Genomic DNA, 22851 nt, shown 5'->3' with positions numbered 1-22851 from the left:
TTTCCCTGACTTTTGCGGAATGACTGTGTTGAAAAACAGGACATTTCTTTAGTGCTTCTTTGCGACTTCATTGCGGACTGAACTAGCTAACAATTTCTTACCTAGTTCATTCAGACGCAAAACCATATGTCGTATGCAATCTACAGCCTGTACAATTTACATCTATAACAGATGCATTTTTGGAGTGTTTACATATTTTCACATACTATTTGTTTTCTGCACTGATTTTCTGGTTTACGCAGGACCACTGCAGTAAACCACATTCATGTGCAATGCTGAACAATCTTACATTAGAGGGAGCTAGGAGAAACTGACATTTCTTTAATTCTTGACAGACGATTGGTATGCCTTTTTTTTAAATGTCATTTGAACCACCAAACAACATTGGAAGTTAGCTTGATGACTTCTGATAACTTTAGAAGTTCATGAACTTCACCAAACAGCATTCCTGGCTTGATGAATGCTGCAGCAGTTATGTTAGATGCCAAATTGTGTCCGTGGCTATCAGTAATAACTGAGTTCTCTCCTTTGCTAGAATTTCTGACAACAGTGAAATCATGTCAATGTCTTGAAGAACTGGTGGAGATCTCATATTGTATTTGAGTTACTAGCAATCACCTCGACACTGTTTTCTGAAGACAGTCTGATGAACCTTTTTTTTTTTGAAGCTATCCCATTGAGGACACCAAAACTGTACATTCAGGAGGGTTATCAGAAAAGCACTTCATTAGAGTGCTGATCTTCACAGTCTGACAAGGCATAGTCCCATTACTGTATCTAAATGAGGTCTGCATGACTCACATTTCCATTGCCGAACATAAGCTGTTTAGTAAACAAAACTGCCTTTTCTTTCTGTGCTTGCCGCGAAGAATTGTTATCGAAACAAACTTGATAATCTGAATTATTTTTGACAGGCGGATCCATCTTACCATACCAACACTGCTACATTTGCTAGTATTGGATACACATTGTACCAGTCTTTGAAACAGGCAAACTTTTTACAGTACTAAACATGCTCACTTTTGTGTGTAGCTGCAATCATGTCTGTGTTCTCTTGGGACTTGGTTTCACTAGTACACCTACTTGTAATCAATTCACTCCCTAAATCATGTCCTGGTAATTTCTGTTTTAAAATCGATGTGTCTTCTCATAGAACAGAGAACTGTGCCTATGCAGTTCTTTCCATTCAGGATCGTGGCTAATTTCTTGTCCTTGCATTTCGTAAAAAATCATCTTTTGTTTTGGATCAGCTCTCGCACAACTATAGTGAGAGACTTGCATGTAAAGCACATTATTCCTTTATGTACTTGTTTTTCACAGGAATAAAGTTCTGGGTATCATTTTTCTCGCACAAGTTTGTAAAAATGTGATCAAGTGCTTGCAACACATACAAAAAACCTAATGTGGTTAATCCCTCTGTTGTACAGATTCTAGCCACTATCAATGTATCATGAAATGTACATAGTGCCTCTGTGTGTATCAAATTTTCTACTCTTCACAGCGATTTGTTTACAGTGTAAAGCATCCACTTGGTGCCACCTTTAGCATTGACTACTGTTACCTCTATTAAGACTAATACTACTATGAAACTGGTTGCTGTGCTCAATATCCACCTAAAGGATGCAGTGTTTATGGAAACAAAGCAGTGCAATGATAACTACATAAACAAAACATCCAATGTGCAGTAGCGAGTGCCATACTTTCTGTAAACATATGACGGGCACCAAACCCGGAGAACCAACCCCTATACAGACTTACCTTAAGGGTTACGAGTGCTTTTTCATCTTCTACTATACTGTGAAACACATCTCTTCTACTGCAAGCTCTGTGCTTTCCATATTTTGGGAGGCTCTAAAAAGTAAACTTCAAGAACTATGAGCACTTGCTCATATTTACTGCTGTGAAACATGCCTTGAATAAGTGCTCATAACTCTTATATATACATTTTAGAGCCCAACCACTTAACCTTTGTGCACATCGTTGTCTACCACCCCAAGTTCACCACAGGATCAACATAGCCCAGCTATAACCAACACCTTTTTGCCTTTTTTCACATCAGATCTCCAGTTGCTTTCTAGTTCACCTTATCTCTCGCCATATATTTTTATTTTCATTTTCATTTCAGCCTCATGTTACACTTTCCACCTTCTAATACCATGTCACCCTCACAACATCCCCACAACGACCCCATTAAGTTTTATTTACATTCCCTCCGCAAACATGCCTTCGCCCTAGCCAGATTACACTCCTATATTTTATTTTCCCAGGCTTGTCTGACATTTGGCATTACCCCCAAAGGCGTCACACTTAAAGTTCCCATCTCTGGCTGTAATCCTTCTTTCCATCAGTCCCTATACCAGTTCCAAACTGAACAATCCATTGCCCTCACCCACCTAATCCTTCACCTACACATCAACTCAGCCAATGAACACACCCGTCAACTCCTATCCTTAATAAAAGTCCTCAATCTTTCCTCTCCCACATCCACACCGGCTGTTCAGAGCATCCTCCTACAGGCCAATCGCAAATTAGAACAGCATGCCACCCTCCACCTCAAAAAACTATCCAATCTCCTGGTTTCCCACCTCCGGAAAGGCAACTCACTCACCCTTCACAACCTTTCCAGCAAACCTCAACCTCCTCTCATTGCACACAGACCCAGTATCTCCCATCTACTCAATCTCCCACTTCCAGCTCCATTCCTCCCAAAACCTCAAAATTCCAATCAACACAATCTGGAACCACAACACCCTAATTCAGTAGTTAACCTTTCCTCCAAACCTCCCTCCCAATCCGACACTTCTGTCCTATCCAAAGGCCTCACCTTCAGCCCCACTCCCAGATTCAACCAAACAGCCCTTGTCAAAGATTTACTGTCCTACACCCATACTCTCTGCTGGAAATATCGCTTTGCCACGAAGAAAAATGATCCTAATCCTACTCCTAATGGTCCAACTCCCCAAAACACTATCCAAATTGAACCCCGCCTGGAACAGTTCCGTCCTCCGTCACAGCGGGACCCACCGCCTCTTCCTCAAAATCACCCTCTCCAAACTTTCCAGGAATTTCTGACTTCCAGCCCTGCCTCTCAATCCTCCTTAAAAAACCTTAATCCTACTCCCAACATCACCACTGCTGAAGCCCAGGCTATCCGTGATCTGAAGGCTGACCGATCCATCGTCATTCTTCCGGCGGACAAGGGTTCCACAACCGTGGTACTTGATCGTCGGGAGTATGTGGCTGAGGGACTGCGTCAGCTTTCAGATAACACTACATACAAAGTTTGCCAAGGTAATCCCATTCCTGATGTCCACGCGGAGCTTCAAGGAATCCTCAGAACCTTAGGCCCCCTACAAAACCTTTCACCTGACTCCATCAACCTCCTGACCCCACCTACACCCCGCACCCACCTTCTACCTTCTTCCTAAAATTCACAAACCCAATCATCCCGGCCGTCCCATTGTAGCTGGCTACCAAGCCCCCACAGAACGTATCTCTGCCTACGTAGATCAACACCTTCAACCCATCACATGCAGTCTCCCATCCTTCATCAAAGACACCAACCACTTTCTCGAACACCTGGAATCCCTACCCAGTCTGTTACCCCCGGAAACCATCCTTGTAACCATTGATGCCACTTCCTTATACACAAATATTCCGCACGTCCAGGGCCTCGCTGCGATGGAGCACTTCCTTTCACGCCTATCACCTGCCACCCTACCAAAAACCTCTTTCCTCATTACCTTAGCCAGCTTCATCCTGACCCATAACTTCTTCACTTTCGAAGGCCAGACATACCAACAATTAAAGGGAACAGCCATGGGCACCAGGATGGCCCCCTCGTACGCCAACCTATTCATGGGTCGCTTAGAGGAAGTCTTCTTGGTTACCCAGGCCTGCCAACCCAAAGTTTGGTGCAGATTTATTGATGACATCTTCATGATCTGGACTCACAGTGAAGAAGAACTCCAGAATTTCCTCTCCAACCTCAACTCCTTTGGTTCCATCAGATTCACCTGGTCCTACTCAAAATCCCATGCCACTTTCCTTGACGTTGACCTCCACCTGTCCAATGGCCAGCTTCACACGTCCGTCCACATCAAACCCACCAACAAGCAACAGTACCTCCATAATGACAGCTGCCACCCATTCCACATCAAACGGTCCCTTCCCTACAGCCTAGGTCTTCGTTGCAAACGAATCTGCTCCAGTCCGGAATCCCTGAACCATTACACCAACAACCGGAAAACAGCTTTCACATCCCGCAACTACCCTCCCGACCTGGTACAGAAGCAACTAACCAGAGCCACTTCCTCATCTCCTCAAACCCAGAACCTCGCACAGAAGAACCCCAAATGTGCCCCCCTTTTGTGACAGGATACTTTCCGGGACTGGATCAGACTCTGAATGTGGCTCCCCAGCAGGGATAAGACTTTCTCAAATCCTGCCCTGAAATGAGATCCATCCTTCATGAAATCCTCCCCACTCCACCAAGAGTGTCTTTCCGCCGTCCACCTAACCTGCGTAACCTCTTAGTTCATCCCTATGAAATCCCCAAACCACCTTCCCTACCCTCTGGCTCCTACCTTTGTAACCGCCCCCGATGTAAAACCTGCCCCATGCACCCTCCCACCACCACCTACTCCAGTCCTGTAACTCGGAAGGTGTACACGATCAAAGGCAGAGCCACGTGTGAAAGCACCCACGTGATTTACCAACTGACCTGCCTACACTGTGAAGCTTTCTATGTGAGAATGACCAGCAACAAACTGTCCTTTCGCATGAATGGACACAGGCAGACAGTGTTTGTTGGTAATGAGGATCACCCTGTGGCTAAACATGCCTTGATGCACGGCCAGCACATCTTGGCACAGTGTTACACCGTCCGGGTTATCTGGATACTTCCCACTAACACCAACCTGTCAGAACTCCGGAGATGGGAACTTGCCCTTCAGTATATCCTCTCTTCTCGTTATCCGCCAGGCCTCAATCTCCGCTAATTTCAATTTGCCGCCGGTCATACCTCACCTGTCTTTCAACATCTTTGCCTCTTTACTTCCGCCCGACTGACATCTCTGCCCAAACTCTTTGCCTTTACAAATGTCTGCTTGTGTCTGTGTATGTGTGGATGGAAATGTGTGTGTGTGTGCGCGAGTGTATACCTGTCCTTTTTTCCCCCTAAGGTAAGTCATTCCGCTCCCGGGATTGGAATGACTCCTTACCCTCTCCCTTAAAACCCACATCCTTTCATCTTTCCCTCTCCTTCCCTCTTTCCTGATGAGGCAACAGTTTGTTGCGAAAGCTTGAATTTTGTGTGTGTATGTTTGTATTCGTTTGTGTGTCTATCGACCTGCCAGCACTTTCGTTCAGTAAGTCACATCATCTGCGTTTTTAGATACATTTTAGAGCCCATGTATGTATAGACTTTTTCCTTGTTTTAGTGCAAGGAACCTGTCCTCAAAGTCTCTAAAGGAAATTTAGTTAAATCCCTTACTGTCATGACAAGTCAGCCTTTACTCTGTTCTCTTCCACAGCAAGTGTAGATATATGGAGAATACCAGGCCGCCAGTGTTTAATTTGGATGTTCTTCATCCAAATACAAATAATGGTGCACATTTATAAAAACTTTGCGCTAGTCATATGGTGATCTCCAGTGGGTCTCAAGGACACAACAAAAGGAAAGAAATGATAAGATGGATGATAACTATTTATGTGATTACAATCATAAAAATGATAGTGGACAGGGTGAAGAAGAAAGCAACTAAAGGTAGGTTTCAACACCCCATCAACGATGACGTCATTATAGATGAAACACAAGCTAGAACAGGGCAAGAATGAGGAAGGATGCCATCATATTTGAGTTAATAACATAGAAGAAAAATCACCATTCCCACAAAACACAGAAGCATTTAAATTTTCAGAAAATGTTTGAAGAGTGATAATGAGCAAAAAAAAAAAGAGATGAAAGAAAAAGAAGGGTTATTTAATTTTAAAAAACTCTGTGGCTAGTAACAGGTTTAAGTTGACATCAACCACAGATCTTTTTCTGTGTACCCACATCATCATGTTGCCTCTTTTGTAGAAATATGGGCAACTTTGAGAAGCCAGGAGGTAGGATGGCAAAGTGAAGTATATTGTATTGTGTGTTACACATGATTTCAGATGCAGAGAAAGCTCTGGCCTAAAAGTACAAGACCAAATTTACATAAGAGATTTTTCCACATAATTTACAACCTTCTACTAAGAGGATGATCTGCTACAAGGCAAGACACCATTCACAATAATGAAAGGAACCAGTCATATACTGCTTCTCTTGATATTTCTCTGTCATCAGTAGAAATCAGTCTGCTATGCTTTGAACTAGCCTTGCTCTAATGTGTTAATCACTCAATCTTCAGAAGTAAATGCACTGAAGGTTGATTGTTGACCTCAGAGAGGACCATAACTAGTATTTCTCCAAGCACAAGACCACAACTATAATGATTTCTCAAACAAAATTTTGGGAAATTTCATTCATCAATATTCCAACAGACTGATGGTTGCTGTGTTACTAAAGGACCATAACTTATATACACTGATGATCCAACTGCTATGACCACTGGCCAATGCGAAATTGAATGATGGCTTGTGGCACTGTCGGCACATCCCAGTGTGCAAAGTATAATACACTGATATAAATGACTTTGAGAAACAGCACATTTTCGTAGCCCATCACCTCGAAAGTAGTATCTTGAAAGCAGTGAATCTTTTTGGCTGTTCCATCCCATTGTCATGACCATCTATTTGAAATGACTGAATAACTGTGAATCCATGAGTAAGGGATTATATGTTGGACGTCCACACATCACGGAATGTGGAGGCTGGAGGCTTGCCACTGGGTAAAGGATAAGCAGTGATCTGTAACAGATCTGTCCACTTATCATAAAGCTGGTGTACGAACAAGCTTTTCGGGGCACAACATTCACCACACATTGTTGAAAACATGTCATTTCACAGCAGATGGCATCTACGTGTTCCCATGTTGACTCAACACCATGGTCAATTACAACTGCAGTATGCATGGAATCATCGAGATTTGACTGGGGATCAATGGACATGTGTTGTCAGGTTGGAGGAATCATGTTCCTTGTTACACCAGGTCAATGGTCTTGTGTGGATATGCCTTCACCCAGGTAAAGAGCAGAAACAGCAGCTGAAATCACGCACCATACCAAGGACACAAACTGTTGGGGGCAGTATTATGCAATAGCAACCAGTCACCTGAGTTTCCCTGGGACCTGTAGTATTACTCAAAAGCACCATGACAGCTATGGACAACACAAACATTATTGCAGACAATGTGCATTCCTTCACGTTTGATGTCCTTCTCAACCGTTATGGCATCTTCCAGAAGGACAAATGTCTGTACCACAAAACCAGAACCATACAACAGTGATTTGAGGTGGGTGATAGTGAACTCATGCTGATATTTTGGTCACCAAATTTACATGATCTAAATATGATGCAACATATCTGGAAAACTATCTGGTACCAGCAAAGAACGCACACACCACTGGCCCATAATTTACGGGAATTGTGTGTGCTAAGCATCCAAATCTAGTGCTGCACACATCCAGAGAACTACCAATGACTTTTTCAATCCACGTCACACACAACTGCTGCTGTATTGGGTTACACAGGTGGGATAACGTGCTATTAAGCAGGTGGTCATAATGTTTTGGCTCACTGGTGTATTCTTAGCATTATCTAAATTACTATGTACACTATAATTCCATAGGAAGGCACACACTTCTGGAGTATCACTTCAGAAGAAATCAAACTTATCTTCCCAAGATCTTCAGAACCTATTTAGCTGTTTTATAAGTCTTAGTTCATAAGTCTAACAGAAAATTAACTGGACAGAAAAACACTACCAACTACACTTTCAACACAATAAAATTGTTTTAAGTATTGTTTAACAGGAATTTATTTAACACTGAGTTTATGTCTAAAAAAGGAATTACTAGTCTATTAAAATTAAACTTGATAAAGGTCCACACCCTGTAGATGATTGATTTTCCACAAGCACAAGACCTCAACCAATATTGTTGAACAAACAAAATTTGAAGGACTTTCATTTACCAATATTTAAAGTGATTGTCAGCTTTGTTACACTGCATAATAGTATCCGATAAGCCTTCAGCATTGGTTGAAGTACCATGTATTTACACTGAAGAATTTTAGTACCTTTGCTTTCAGTACTTACCTGTAGTATTGAGTCGATGTTTTATTTGATGAGCACTGTATATCTGTAGTAGGTCATTACCCCCAAATTCAACTGAATTTATTGGTTCACAATGTTCAAAGAAATCAACTGGAAACACAACCGTGCCTAAAATGAAAGAAATAAGCTAATAGTCATACTTACGTCAAAAAATATTTTTACAATTTTTTTTTTAATTTTTTTGCGACATCTACAACATTACAGTGTTATTAAGAAACACAGATAGTTTTGATATAATTCTGAATCATGCCAACAATCTTTCTTATCTATATTTGAAACACATTTTTATAGATGAAGTACTTAGATTCTGATAGCAGAGGAATTCAAAGTGTATTTCAAGTAGCTCCAAAAAGAATGAAGTAATAAACAGCATTTTTTTAAACAAATGACAATATTATGAAAAGGACAGATTGCTACTCACCATTTAGTGGAAATGTTGAGTTGCAGACAGGCACAACAAAAAGACTGCTAAACAAGTGAGCTTTTGGCCAAAAGGCATTCTTCTGAATTACGTCTCTCTCTCTCTCTCTCTCTCTCTCTCTCTCTCTCTCACACACACACACACACACACACACACACACACACACACACGACCACTGTCTATGGCTGCCGAGGTCAGCCAGACAGTGTTCATGTGTGTGTGAGTTGTTTGCATGAATGTACGTGTATGTTGCCTAATTTAGAAGAAGGCCTTTTGGCCGAAAGCTTACTTGTTCAGCAGTCTTTTTGTTGTGCCTCCCAGCAACTCAATATCTCCACTGTAAGGTAAGTAGCAATCTATCCTTTTCATAATTCTGTCATTATTCCATCCCGGATTTTCCATTGTTTGTTTTTTAACACATGTTACACTGGAAGTTGTATGTGAGGCAACTGTAAAATAAAACAATTTAAAATGGCATGCTGCTTCCACACAAATTTTTGCGGATGCCAGCCTAAGAGTGGGTGAAGAATTCCCCAAATCTATTGCAACAGTAGGTGAAACCTGGATGGAGAACTGTACACCAGAATTAAAAGAAGCAAGTGATACAGTGCAAACATTCTATGTATCTGTCAGCAAAACCCTCACAAGGCTTCAATGAGCAAATCAAAGAAAGAGATGAGAATAGTTGTCAAAATAGGTCAGTTTGTTGCAGGATTATGCTCTTTTGGCTAACACGGCATGACAGACTGCCGAGTTCCTCAATAGTTGTTGAGATATTCTAAACCATCCAACCCATAGTCATGATCTAACACCAAATGACTCTCTTTCCATAGTTCTGAAGGTACACATGTTCTAAACCATCCAACCCATAGTCATGATCTAACACCAAATGACTCTCTTTCCATAGTTCTGAAGGTACACATATGCACCAAACATTTTTCAAATGACCACATAATTGAAGAATGCTGGGTGTAACAGTCACGGATATTGGCAGCAAAGATCAAATAATTATTATGTAATGGCAATTACATAGAAAAAGCGGTATACATGTGTCTTTCTTTCCAAATATGCTTTTCAACAAAACTTATTAATATTTATATACTTGGTTTTATTCAAGACATTTGCAAATTATACACTGCATAATACACTTAAAAATGTTTCACCTTTTTTATGCACTTTGTTTGCATAGTCTGAAAAGTAATATAACGAGAACTTACCAGTTGTTTTTCCTAATTTATATGGTTTCTTCTTCTTAGGAACTTTGTGTGTCTTGGCAATATTTTTGATACTAGGTAACAGCCAATACCCTGTAACATTCGAAAGTTCATGGAAAGAAATTTAAATTCACAAGGAAGTGGATTCACACACACACACACACACACACACACACACACACACACACACACACACACACACACACACACACGAACAGAGAGAGAGAGAGAGAGAGAGAGAGAGAGTGAGCGGGGGCATAAGGTAATTACAACACTATGGTACTTTTAGCAAAAACACCAGTTTTACTTTTCTTACATGTGTTTATTGGATTCTGAGCTTTTTAAAGCATTTAAGGTTTTAATTAATTTCTTGTTTCATTTCAATACAAGTAAATATCACCTTTCCATCCATTCCTGGTGATATTTAAAATTAATATGTTTTTCAAAACTAAGTGAAATTAAGGCCTCCTTATAACAGCTAACCTTCACAGACGTATATGAGCTTCTGTCCCTAAACTATATTACTGCTTATTCCTGTATTCTACTTATAACACTTTTTCTTCACTAATATCTTGATAATCCCATTTCTCCAACATCTTAGACCACTCGATAGATATCCTTTTTGTTCAGTATATCCATAGAGAGAGTACCCTGAAAGATGTAGAACATCTCACGTATCTTTTCAGTGTTACCTGCCTACAACTCATTTTATCGTTCCGAGATTCACTGTCCAGGTCTAACTCCAGCAGCTCTAGCTACAGCTTCCACTGCTGATAACAACTAACGCCCTGCAACTACTCCATGTCACCCCCCTCCCACCCTCTCTCCCCCTCCCCCTCCCTCTCCCCCCCCCCCCCCCCTCTCTCTCTCTCTCTCTCTCTCTCTCTCTCTCTCTCTCTCTCTCTCTCTCTCTCTCTCTAAGAACTCCACATACCTGTTGATTCCAAACCAGCCATATATATTCTCAGACTTCCATCCTCACAAAGTAAGATTAGTGTTGTGCGATATTCACAACTAGACGAAGGATGACGAACTACAACCATGTCCATAATTTTAGCCTTTGATGGTACAACTTTAATTTCTTGCACCAGAAATACATCTGGTTTTAACATCAGTATTACAGGATTGTTACCTGAAATAAATAAATGCATACATACATAATAATATTTCAATAACTCAAAAAATTATTTGAATTATTACAACTTTTAAGGAATGTTGGCAGCACAGACTTTGCAAACTTATTTATAAATGAGAGTAGAAAAACATTTTGCACTACCTGCATATACGCAAATGTCTGTGGGCTTAAATTTAAGGGTGGCAGAGAGTGAAAGAATAAGCCTTTCGAAACTAGGAAAACTCATCCAAAACAGGAGTGATCCAGTACCCTGCTGAACCCCCCAAATGCATTCCTAAGTCATGCATTGCTACCTGGCCACCTCCACATTCTTCTATGATGTAAGACAAATCCTGTACTTGTCAGTGAGGTAAACCCAATGCCATTAATCTAGGTTCCATTCATGGTGTTCCCCAGCCCACCTTCACACACGATGGTGGCTAGGGTGTTTATACTGTTATTGGCAATGAACACCTAGTAGCAAAATTGATCGTGTCAAGATGGTTTCATACTGTCTTAGTCAACAAAGCCCTTCTAGCTGCTTCGAAAAAAGGAAGTATGCAGTTCTGTTAAGCTCCCCTCATGATACCCATGTACCATAATTTGTAGGTCGCACTTTATCAGCTGGAGTTGTTAACTTCAGGGGTATGTCTATAATGTTTTGTGTGTCACAATAGCAGTTGAACAATGAAGTGACATCGCTGTAGTGTATGCGAATTCAGCAGGTAACTTTCAGATTGTGCACGCAACACACTACACTTAACAGTACTGAGAATGTAGGTTTACTTTTCCCTCCATTACTCAGGTGACTGTACATAACGATTTTGTGTGATCAAAGGAGTACTGAAAGAAAAGTTTCTGATATAAAAAACACACACAAAGTATGCAAGTAATGAAGAACCTTTTAAAGATTTGAATAATTTTAAAAGACATTATCTGCATATTAAAACACCAGATTTATTCCCATCTCCGCACGATGAAAGGTAACAAGGTTAAAGTTAAATAGCATGAACTCTGTGAGGGACTCAAGTTACCCAGATTCTCCCTAGTGGCAGTTTACCATGCATGTATAGCTGCCCTAACCACTGTGGACAACACTAAGAGAAGTACCAGGAAGTGCTTCCTGCTATTTCCCCTATTTGCTAAGGGTTGTTGAGATGGCTGCCATTCATAAGTTAAGGAAATTGTGTTAGCTAGGTTCAGTATACTGCATTTCAGGGATGGTTCTAAGATTATTTTCAGTTTGAATAGTGTTGTAGCATAAGCTTATTTTCAATAATTTAAATGAATGCAATACATTTCATTTTACTTCACTTTCATTAACCATGTGGCACCGTGACTAGAAAAATTTGTGGATATGACATTTAGATGCAAATCAATAGAGTTTTAAAAATTATAGAACTGTATATCTTTACTAATTTGGGAGTTTATTTGTTCAACATTCCATCACACCCAAGCATGAAGCCAATTAGGCAAGTACAGTCACTAACAGCCTTCTTAATGCACCTGACCTAGCATTTACCTTTCAAGATTTCCAAAATCAGGTAAGCTGGACTGGCTACTCCCAATTATGAGGTCAGTCAGAAATCTCTGGAGCCTTCCTGTCAATTTTATTTGATATAGGCCCAATCACAGGAAAAGGAAGGGAAAACGAGTTTCAACATGTTGTCAGCAAGGCCATTAGGGAGGGAGCCTGGGATTGACAAATACAAGGCAGAAAAGTATCCATAACCTTTACAATACAATCATCACCATGAAATAATTGTGGATGACTGAATTGGCATTTGAACCTCAGTCCCCCCCAAATCAACACTAACAATTGTACCATCTTAGCCATTACAGTCACGGGACATGGATATTCAACATCTTATACCAGACCTCATAGCAAAATGCTATAGAATTGTGATTATTCAATGCTATGGAATTTTGATTATTCAATGGGACATCCATCTCCTCTTCCCAGAGGAAGAGGACACTGCCTGATGTATTTTTTATGTCATGATGAACACACAAACAATAATATGTTGCTTTATATGTATATCACAGGAGAACAGAAAATGAACAACCTAAAGCTATTGTTCCACATGAATGAGGTTTAATTGGACTATTATACAGACATGCACCACATATGAGTATAATCATAGTCTCATGCACTTCAGAAGTAATTTGTTAAGTAATAATTCTACAATTGTGAACAGGCTTCTCTATTCACAACATAGTTCTTTGATCTCGAATACATGAAACTATATGTAAGATACAGTCCCATAAAATTTCCACATGTTGTCATGAATGGTCACCTGATGATGTAATGGATGCCAGACTAGACACCATTCCATACACCACACATATACTCAATGAAGGAGCTTCTCTGATGATCAATTGACCACAAAGTCAACAAATAATTTTGAGGATGCTTTGGGCAACACGAAAAGAGTGTTCAAGGGCATATTCCTGCCAGATGATTACTTCTCCCTGAAACTAAGAATTAACTGGACAGCAGTCTAGATCCATGCTGCATTGTTCACTGTTCCCTCCAAAAACATTAGTTAGACTATGGTTCCACACACTATGATGTCCCGAGTCGGTCCTATACGTTGCTGTTTGGTATTATCCAGTAGATGCTCCTCTTCTGTTTGATGTTACCCTTGCAAATGGTTATTTCTGACACCAGGGCAGACACTTATGATTAAATATAGTTTTGCGTACTTACCCCTGCAGTTGTACCCTTTGGTGCACCATAGGTGGTGGGACAGAGAATGGTTAGTTATAAACAGAAGCCTGGAGAATGGTACCCTGCTCATAACCTAGCATACAGCAAACAACTGCTGATGTATTGCGTGCAAAATTCGTCCTAGTCTCTGCTGTAGCCACAATGTAATCAGCAATGGCTGCTTTTATACCATGGTGGTTCAAGTGTGAATCTGTATGTGTCTGTCAACCTGAACCAAAACATGTGCACTGTCCTTGAACTACTGACATTGTTAAATATAGCAGACACATCACAACATTCAATGTGTTGGGGATTACTTCAGGACCATCAAGGCTCCCAATGGCTCTAATGAAAATTTGTTGTTGAGAACAATATAATGGTTGGTGACTCCATGGAGTATAGTTCAACATTATAAACTCAATATTCATTCTTACTCTGTCCACAAAACAGCACTTTCAATCATAGCCTTTACTTTTCCCTGCTGGTTTTCATTTAACATGAAATCCAAACCATGGAATGCAAACTGGCATTTTTCATAAAGGCAGATCACTGTTGGAAGTGACAGTCATGTTAAATTACAGAAAACATCCCTGCGCCAATAATCATCCAGTCCAAATCAAATTTCTCTTATATTTGTAGTCCTTATTTGAAATCTAAGTATGCTGGCAGTAGGTTCGTTCTGCAATCAGCTTCTCTCAATTGTGTTCCTCAAAAAGAATACTGTCTTCCCTCCACAGATTCCCACTGGAGCTCCCAAAGTAACTCCGTAATACATGCATGTTGTTGAACCTACCAGTAACAAATCTATCAGCCTGCCTGTAAATTGCTTTGATGTCTTTCTTTAATCCAACCTGATGCAGATCCCAAATACTTGAGCAGTACTCAAGAATGAGTCACACTAGTGTCTCATATCCACTCTCCTTTACAGATGAACCACGCTTTACTAAAATTCTCCCAATAAAATAAAGTCGACCATTCACCTTCCCTACTACAATCCTTACATGCTTGTTCCATTTCATTTTGCTTTGCAATATTATGCCTAGATATTTAATCGACATGATTACGTCAGGAAACTCACTAATAATGCTTATTTCAACATTGTGGGTTTGTTTTGCCTACTCATCTGCATTAACTTACATTTTCCTTCATTTACGGCCAGTTGCCACTCACCACACAACCTAGAAATTTTTATCCTCGTATAGTCACTCAACGTCACCTTCCTGTACACTACGGAATCACCAGCAAACAGCTGCAGATTGCTGCTTACCTTGTCCAGCAGATCATTTATGTTACTAGATAATAATAGTGGTCCTACCACACTTCCCTGGGGCACTCGTGACAATACCCTTGTCTCTAATGAAAATTTGTTGTTGAGAACAATATAATGGTTGGTGACTCCATGGAGTATAGTGCAGACACCACGCAACAAGCACCTCGTTACAAAAGAGGTACATTATATAACAATATAATGGTTTCTATTACTTGAGAAATCTTTGATCCACTCTCATATCTGGGACCTATTCTATATGCGCATACCTTCATTAACAGTCTGCAGTGGGCACCATGTCAAATGCTTTACGGATATCTCGGAATATGGAATCTGCCTGTTGCCCTTCATCCATAGTTTGCAGGGTATGTGTGAGGAAAGGGCAAGCTGAGTTTTGCACGGGTGATGCTTTCTAAAACTATGTAATTTGTGGGCAGAAGCTTTACCATCTCAAAGAAATTTATTACATTCAAAATGAGAATATGTCACAAATTCTAAAACAAACTGACATTAAGGATACTGGTCTGTAATTTTATGGGTCTGATCTTTTATCCCTCTTATATATAGGAGTCACCTGCACTCTTTCCAGTTGCTTGGAACTTTGTGCTGTATGAGAGATTTGTGATAAACGCAAGTTAAATAAGAGAACAATGCCGTAGAGTACTCTTTGTAAAACCGAATTGGGATTGCAGCTGGACATGATGACTTATTTGTTTTCAACTTCTTCAGTTGTTCCTTGACAGTTATTACTATGTCGCACATACAGGAGTCCGTTCGATGGTCAAAAGATGGTATCTTTGTATGATTCACCTGTGAGAATGATATTTTAAATGTCAAATTTAAAACTTGTAGCTTTCCTTTTGCTATCTTCCACTGCCACACCAGATTGGTCCAGTGACTGACCAGAAGCCTTAGACCCACTTAGTTATTTTACATAGGACCAGAATTTTCTCAGGTTCTCAGCAAGATCTTTTACTGAGGTACAACAGTGGTAGTAGTTGTATGATCTGTGCATAAATCTTTTTACAGATGCACGAATCTCTACTGACTTCTGCCAGTTGTCATTTACAATTGTCCACCCAACCAAGCTCTGCTGCAATCATAATAACTAGTTTTATACTTGTCAATGGCTTATTTCACTTTATAAAAGATGGAAATCTGCATTGCCACTCTATTACTGGAAAAAGTTATTGTCTATACCTTTCTAATTTTACGCTATGGAATCTCTTTATGGCTGGTACTTACATAAGAATTTGTACTGACATCACTTATTTATATTTTACGTAGTGTTTTTTGCCATGTTACACAGGACATGTAATGCCACAACTCAATACAATATTTCTGCCAGAGATGAAACAAGATTGTGATAGCCAATAAATCATAATATGTTCGTAAAAATAAAATTGAGTAATAAATGCCATTAACCTACTGGAATTTCTCAATTTGAATACCTTTTACACATTGGCATAAACTGCACCAATGCATTCTTCATAGGTAAGGAAACAGACTTGAGACAGGCAAAGAACTAAATAACATAACTTTTTTTTAAAAATAACCATATATGGAAGTGAAATACACACAGAAACTAAAATTAAAATCAGTGGAGATGTGAAGGAATTGCATTCATGATGTGTACTTTAATAAATATTTCTGAATTTATACTTACTTCCTTGCATGAGGCTGCAAACAAGTCCGGGGTGATTTGGCACTTCTGTCCACTGGCACAAAGGCTGAGGTTGAGAATTATTTGCTTTATTGCCATTTGTTGTTTGTTTTCCAAACTGGATTGGAAATACAGCTGTAACACAGTCAGCTAAACAGCGCAATGGTGCCATAAAGCTCTTTCCATTTACGTAGCTCCAAAATAACATCTGTAGGCTATGAGAGTAGTAAACAGAAACTCCACCTTGGGATGCGATTTGTCCAACAACTTCCTAAATTAACACAGAAGAAACAAATTATTACAGCAGGGAAAAATTGCACAAGATGATAAACAAAAATAGAAGAAATTGTTATCTGCCGAAATTATACATTTCAGTTTTTTAAATTGGAGTATGGTGTAGACACCACGCAACAAGCACCTCGTTCCAAAAGAGGTACATTATGCTGATTGAAAAAACTTAGCAACTCATATTGTCACAATAGCACGTCATAATAATTGGCAACAAATGTAATTAATATGGATTACTGAGGAAATGGCAACATAATCATCTAAAGCACCTTGTTACCTTACCACAATAGATTTAAAAGAATCACCACACATACACTCGGTTCTAAATTGCATTACTCAAGTTACAGTCTCACAATCTCCGATACATTTTTATACGCGGTGTCCCAGGAGTAATGAGGGACATGACAGGCACACTTATGCAAAGCAAAACTGTTTACTAAACATGGGCTCCAAAAAGCATACAATAAGACCTACGAGCCACTACTTCATCTTTCATATTGTGAAACAAATCTCTTCTACTGCAAGCTCTTTGCTTCCCATATTTTGGGAAGTATAGAACAAAAACAAACAAAAAACCATGTCCAGTAAATATGCACTCTAAAATGCGTACCTTAAAAGCTGTGAGTACTTGTTCATCTTTGTTACTGTGAAATATCTCTTCTACTGAACAAGTGCTCATAGCTTTTAGGGTGTGCAATTTAGAGCCCATGTTTATTAGACATTATTTTCCTTGTTTTGATACATACTACTTCCTCAAAAAATATGGAAACCAAAGAGCTTGCTGTAGAAGAGATTTGTTTCATAGTATCAAATATGAAGAAGTGTTCATAGCTCTTAATGTATGCACTTAGAGCCCATGTTTACTCAACTTTTTGCTTTGAATGAATAATTTGTGTCCTACCCCTGAATACTGACCTTTCCTTCTGGAATGTATTATATGTACAGCAGCTTCCCACAATGTTAAACTGAAGGAAAGCATAAATTTGGGAAAATTCTGTAAATGTTAGTCAAAACTTTTACACCAAACTTCTTTCATAAACTACAATTGGTGCAATTTATATTTCTATAGCTGGGGAAGAATGGGTGAGAGAAATAATCAGGCTGGTAGCTGGGTGGGTGGGTGCAGTCAAGAGCCACTGGGGCTCAGAATGTGGCGGGAGGTGTCACTCCCACAACTGTCCCAGCCCAGATGCAATATAATAAAAGAGTTATAAATGTGAATAGAATACACTCTCTTGCAGGAAGCATGAAATAATGCTTTACAGCATTGTTAGTGTGTTCTCTGTCTCTCCCCCACACCTCCCATTCCACTCATTGCCTACCCTGATAACTGACAACACTCGGTAAGAGCTGCACTGGACTGCTATTTCTGCTTCTGACTTGCCCTCATAGAATTTACATGCTCAGAAAACTCACTCAGTCTCTTCGTAATGTAATACTTGTTGTGTTCACTTTATGCCTCCCATAATGAACACTACACTGGCTAAGTAACCTCACCACGTCTAAACAAGAAAATGAGTGCTATATGTTCTACAGAGACCCAGAAGCACATGTTACATGCCGGCATGGCAGAACGACTATTGGCTGGAGTGTTACGTTGTACACTGTTCCTTGCCACTGCGCACTGCCCCTCAAGCTGCCTTACGTGCACACGAGGGATAATGAATACTTACGGTCAAGAGTGTTATATGAAAGGGCACTCCTAACGAAGTAAAACAAGGTACTGGAGAAAAAAGACTAATCACATCTAAAGGTAATTAAAAAACGAATGACCAGGGCAGCTGACAGAGGAGATAATGTCAAGGATCCCCGGGTCTAGCACATGGCAGGTGATGACAATGTCCAACCATCCCAAAAGCATTTTAAAATGTCAGGTCTGAGAATGAAAATGGCTTTCTCAATGGGGGGGGGGGGGGGGGGGGGGGGGACACCACATCACTAGTTCAACTACTCATAAGTCATGCACCAATACTAGGGGCTCCGTGTGGAGAGCCAGGAGGAGGTTACTGTCTTTGCTCCGTGGCCATAATATGTAAGATAAAGCAATGAGTTAATCTGGTACAACTGATACAGAGGCAAAACAGAAATTTCTCCTGGAAGGAGAAACACCATGCAGCCTTAGTCTCCTTGTTAGTGCCAAATTTATTAGAGGAGTCAGAAGCCCACCAGGTGCTTTTAAACTCTGAGTGAGTAAAGGCTTTATCTGCATCCAAAATTCTGCACTTCACATTGTCAAAGTCACAGCTGGACAAGTAATCAGCAAGTGGGCAGCGAGTTCATTCCCGGGATACCCATGACATACGTCCCAGAGAAAGACAACTGAGCAGCTATTTCGACTAAGGTCAGAGAGAGGATTGTGAGTAACAGATATTACAGAGTGAGAAGATTAACATCAACAACAGCCTGGAATCAGCTTACTGAGTCAGTACAAATTAAAACATGGTCAAGGGAGGTTTGTTCACTAAAATGAAGAGCTCTTTTAATGGCTACAACCTCCTCCACAAAAACACTAAATGTTTCTAGAAACAAATGTACTTCCTGGTAAGCAGGAGATGTAGAAGCATATCCAATCCTATCCACTTTTTTAGAACCATCAACGTAAATAATGGTAAAACTTTGATACTCCTGAAAAAACTGAAAGGAACAGACACCAAATGGTCACAGGGGGGTAGGACTGGAACTTTACATCACCGAAATATATTGGTTCTAGCTCATGGAGCGGATGTGCATTCAGCCAATCAGTTGTAAGGAAGCAGTGTTACGCAGCAGATGTGTGACAGTAATGTGTCAACATTGTGGTGTCACAAATCACAATGGAGCACCATTTCTAAAATCATTTGTTCAAGACATTCTCCAGAATGTTTTGAAGAAGACAAGTGTGTGCAAGATTTGTCCCACACACCTTGACTGCCGAACAAAAACGATGACACTCAGATGCCTGAAGTGACTTGACTAAAATGCATAATGTGGACATTTATTTTCTGGAAAAATTCATCACTGGTGACAAGACTTGGCATTATCAACAAAAACCTAGTGTAGAAATTCATATGATGGGTCAACACTTCGACAACATAACTGTCATTCAAAGTAATGTGATGCTGGAGTTGAAAAACATTCGAAAGGACTTTTCTGATGGGAAGTGCACACTACAATTAAGTGGAGAAGGACTATGTAGGACTCGAAGCATTAAAACCACAATATTAACACTTTTCTATTTTTTTTTTATCAATTCAGTCTCAATACTTTTTGGACTGCTGGGGTATGTTATTTCATCTTTTGGGTGTGCATCTGGGATTGTATTTTTTCTTCTTCCAATATTTCGACTGATAACCTTACGGGCATCTTCAAAGTGAGTCACTGGCAGAATTTAAACTAATTGACACAGTACTATTCCAGATGCATGTCCAAAAGATGATGGAATATTTTAGCCACCAAAAAAATTCAAGACACACATGGAATATGTCCTCAGCGGATGCATGGGACACAAACAGGAATTGAAGATGCTTCTATCCAGGGCAGATTTAAATTTTGCTTTCCACAGTTATAAATTGTAATAAAACGGATTTGAAATCACGCATCTACTTAATTTCTCAAGCTACCATAATGCAAATTTATTACATACCCAGGAAAACTAAGGGGAGTATCATTAAAAATCATTTCATTTTTCACCTAATCCCCGAGTGTAATTTCCAGGTAAAAATAATGTGCAGTACTTCTTTCTCTTAGCGCTCCCTGTGATCCAGTTGCATGACACTAAACAGACACACACTCAACATTTAACCTAAGTCTAAACTGAGGTGTTAATAAATATATGCAGGCAACAATATATAATACACAAAATTCTTGTATGCTACTTGTAAATTTTAAGAAAAGCACAGAAAAAGTGTGCAGAAATTTCTTTCAATAAGCTGTAATTACTCACGCCAATTTCTGGATGACAAAGTGTCAATGTATTGGTAACATAGAACGGACCATTCAGTGCAGAGCTTTCCTCATTCATAACCTGATCATATATATGACCATTTGAACACATCAGAAGCATATGATCACAGCCATCTGGATTTCTCTCCAAATACTGAAAATAATTAGAGAAAACACGAAACAAATTACCTTTCTACATACACAATCCAGTTAAAGCAATACAAAAAGTTATATTACTACAAACTATATAAAGAATTTCTCAGTTTGGTTAAATTAAGTGCTTCCCTTACCACTGAACTTTAATACCAGGAATACTACGGAAATTTGTAGCCTACATTTAAAAAGTTGCATTTAATAGGAAATGGGAAATTTGTGGAAAGATCCTATGGTACCAAAGGACAAAACACACACCCATGCCCGAGGGAGGACTATAATCTCTGACTGAATATTGTCTCAGTTATGTGAAGGGATTCATGATTTCCTGTCAGAGAGGTCACAGTGTTATAAACCCTCTGCTGTTCTTTATCTATATATACGACTTAGGAGACAATGTGTGCAGCCGTCTTACATTGTTTCAAGATGACATTTATCGTTAATAAAGTCATCAGATGAGGGAAACAAATTTCAAAACGATTTAGAAATGCTGTAAATTCAACTAAATACCTAGGAATTACAAACAACTTAAATTGGAAAGAATACACAAATAATGTCATGGGGAAGGCGAACCAAAGACCGCTTTATATTGGTGGAATGCCTAGAAGAGGTAACACAGCTACTAAAGAGACTGCCTACACTACACTTGTCTGTCCTCTTTTGGAATACTGCTGCACAGTGTGGGATCCTTACCACATAAGATTCACAGAGTACATCAAGAAACTTCAAAGAATGGCGGGGCGTTTTGCATTATCGAGAAATAGGGGGGAGAGTGTCACTGACATGATACAGGGTTTGGAGTGGACATCAATGAAACAATGGCGTTTTTTGTTGCGGTGAAATCTTCTCATGAAATGTCAATCACCAACTTTCTCATCCGAATGCAAAAAATATTTTGTTGATGCCAACCTACATAAGGAGAAACGATCAGTAAAATAAAATAAGGGAAATCAGGGCTCGCAGGAAAAGATATAGATGTTCATTTTTCCTGCACGCTGTTCGAGATTTGAATAATTGAGAATTATTGTGAAGGTGGTTTGACGAACCATCTCCCAGGAACTTGAGAGAGATACGCAGAGTATCCATACACACTACATGATCAAAAGTGTCCGGACACCTGGCTGAAAATGACTTACAAGTTCATGGCACCCTCCATCGATAATGCTGGAATTCAATATAGCGTTGGTCCACCCTTAACCTGGATGACAGCTTCCACTCTCACAGGTACATGTTCAATCAGGTACTGGAAGGTTTCTTGGGGAATGACCACACAGAGGAAAGGTATCAATATCAGTCGGTGAGGCCTAGCACGAAGTCGGCGTTACAAACCACCCCGAAGGTGATCTACAGGATTCAGGTCAGGACTCAGCGCAGGCCGGTCAATTATAGGGATGTGATTGTCATGTAACCACTCTGCCACAGGCCATGCATTATGAACAGGTGCTAAATCGTGTTGAAAGATGCAGTCACCATTCTTGAATTGCTCTTCAACAGTGGGATGCAAGAAGGTGCTTAAACATCAATGTAGGCCTGTGCTGTGATATTGCCACACAAAATAACACGGGGTGCAAGCGCTCTCCATGAAAAACACGACCACACCATAACACCACCGCCTCTGAATTTTACTGTTGGCAATACACACGCTGGCAGATGATGTTCACCGGGCATTCGCCATACCCACACCATGCCATTGGATCAACACATTGTGTACTGTGATTCGTCACTCTACACAACGTTTTTCCACCGCTCAATTGTCCAATGTTTACGCTCCTTACACCAAGTGAGGCGTCATTTGGCATTTACCGGCGCGATGTGTGGGTTATGAGCAGCCGCTCGA

General features: G+C 40.0%; 1 protein-coding gene across 1 annotated transcript in view; it reads right to left on the bottom strand.

Annotated features, from left to right (window-relative positions):
- Positions 1 to 22851, bottom strand: part of LOC124721530 (protein purity of essence) — a 482247-nt gene that overhangs the window by 230142 nt on the left and 229254 nt on the right. The window contains exons 35-39 of the mRNA XM_047246550.1: positions 20863 to 21015; positions 16656 to 16923; positions 10833 to 11030; positions 9902 to 9991; positions 8246 to 8371 (exon numbers count right to left, since the gene is read on the bottom strand). Of these exons, the coding sequence (XP_047102506.1) occupies positions 8246 to 8371; positions 9902 to 9991; positions 10833 to 11030; positions 16656 to 16923; positions 20863 to 21015 (835 nt within the window). The remainder of the gene's footprint in view (positions 1 to 8245; positions 8372 to 9901; positions 9992 to 10832; positions 11031 to 16655; positions 16924 to 20862; positions 21016 to 22851) is intronic.

Source organism: Schistocerca piceifrons, chromosome X, assembly GCF_021461385.2.
Source record: "Schistocerca piceifrons isolate TAMUIC-IGC-003096 chromosome X, iqSchPice1.1, whole genome shotgun sequence".
In the NCBI taxonomy this organism is placed as follows: Eukaryota; Metazoa; Arthropoda; class Insecta; order Orthoptera; family Acrididae; genus Schistocerca; species Schistocerca piceifrons.
The sequence above is the reverse complement of the archived record's forward strand: the minus strand, read 5'-3'. Positions and strand labels throughout refer to the sequence as shown.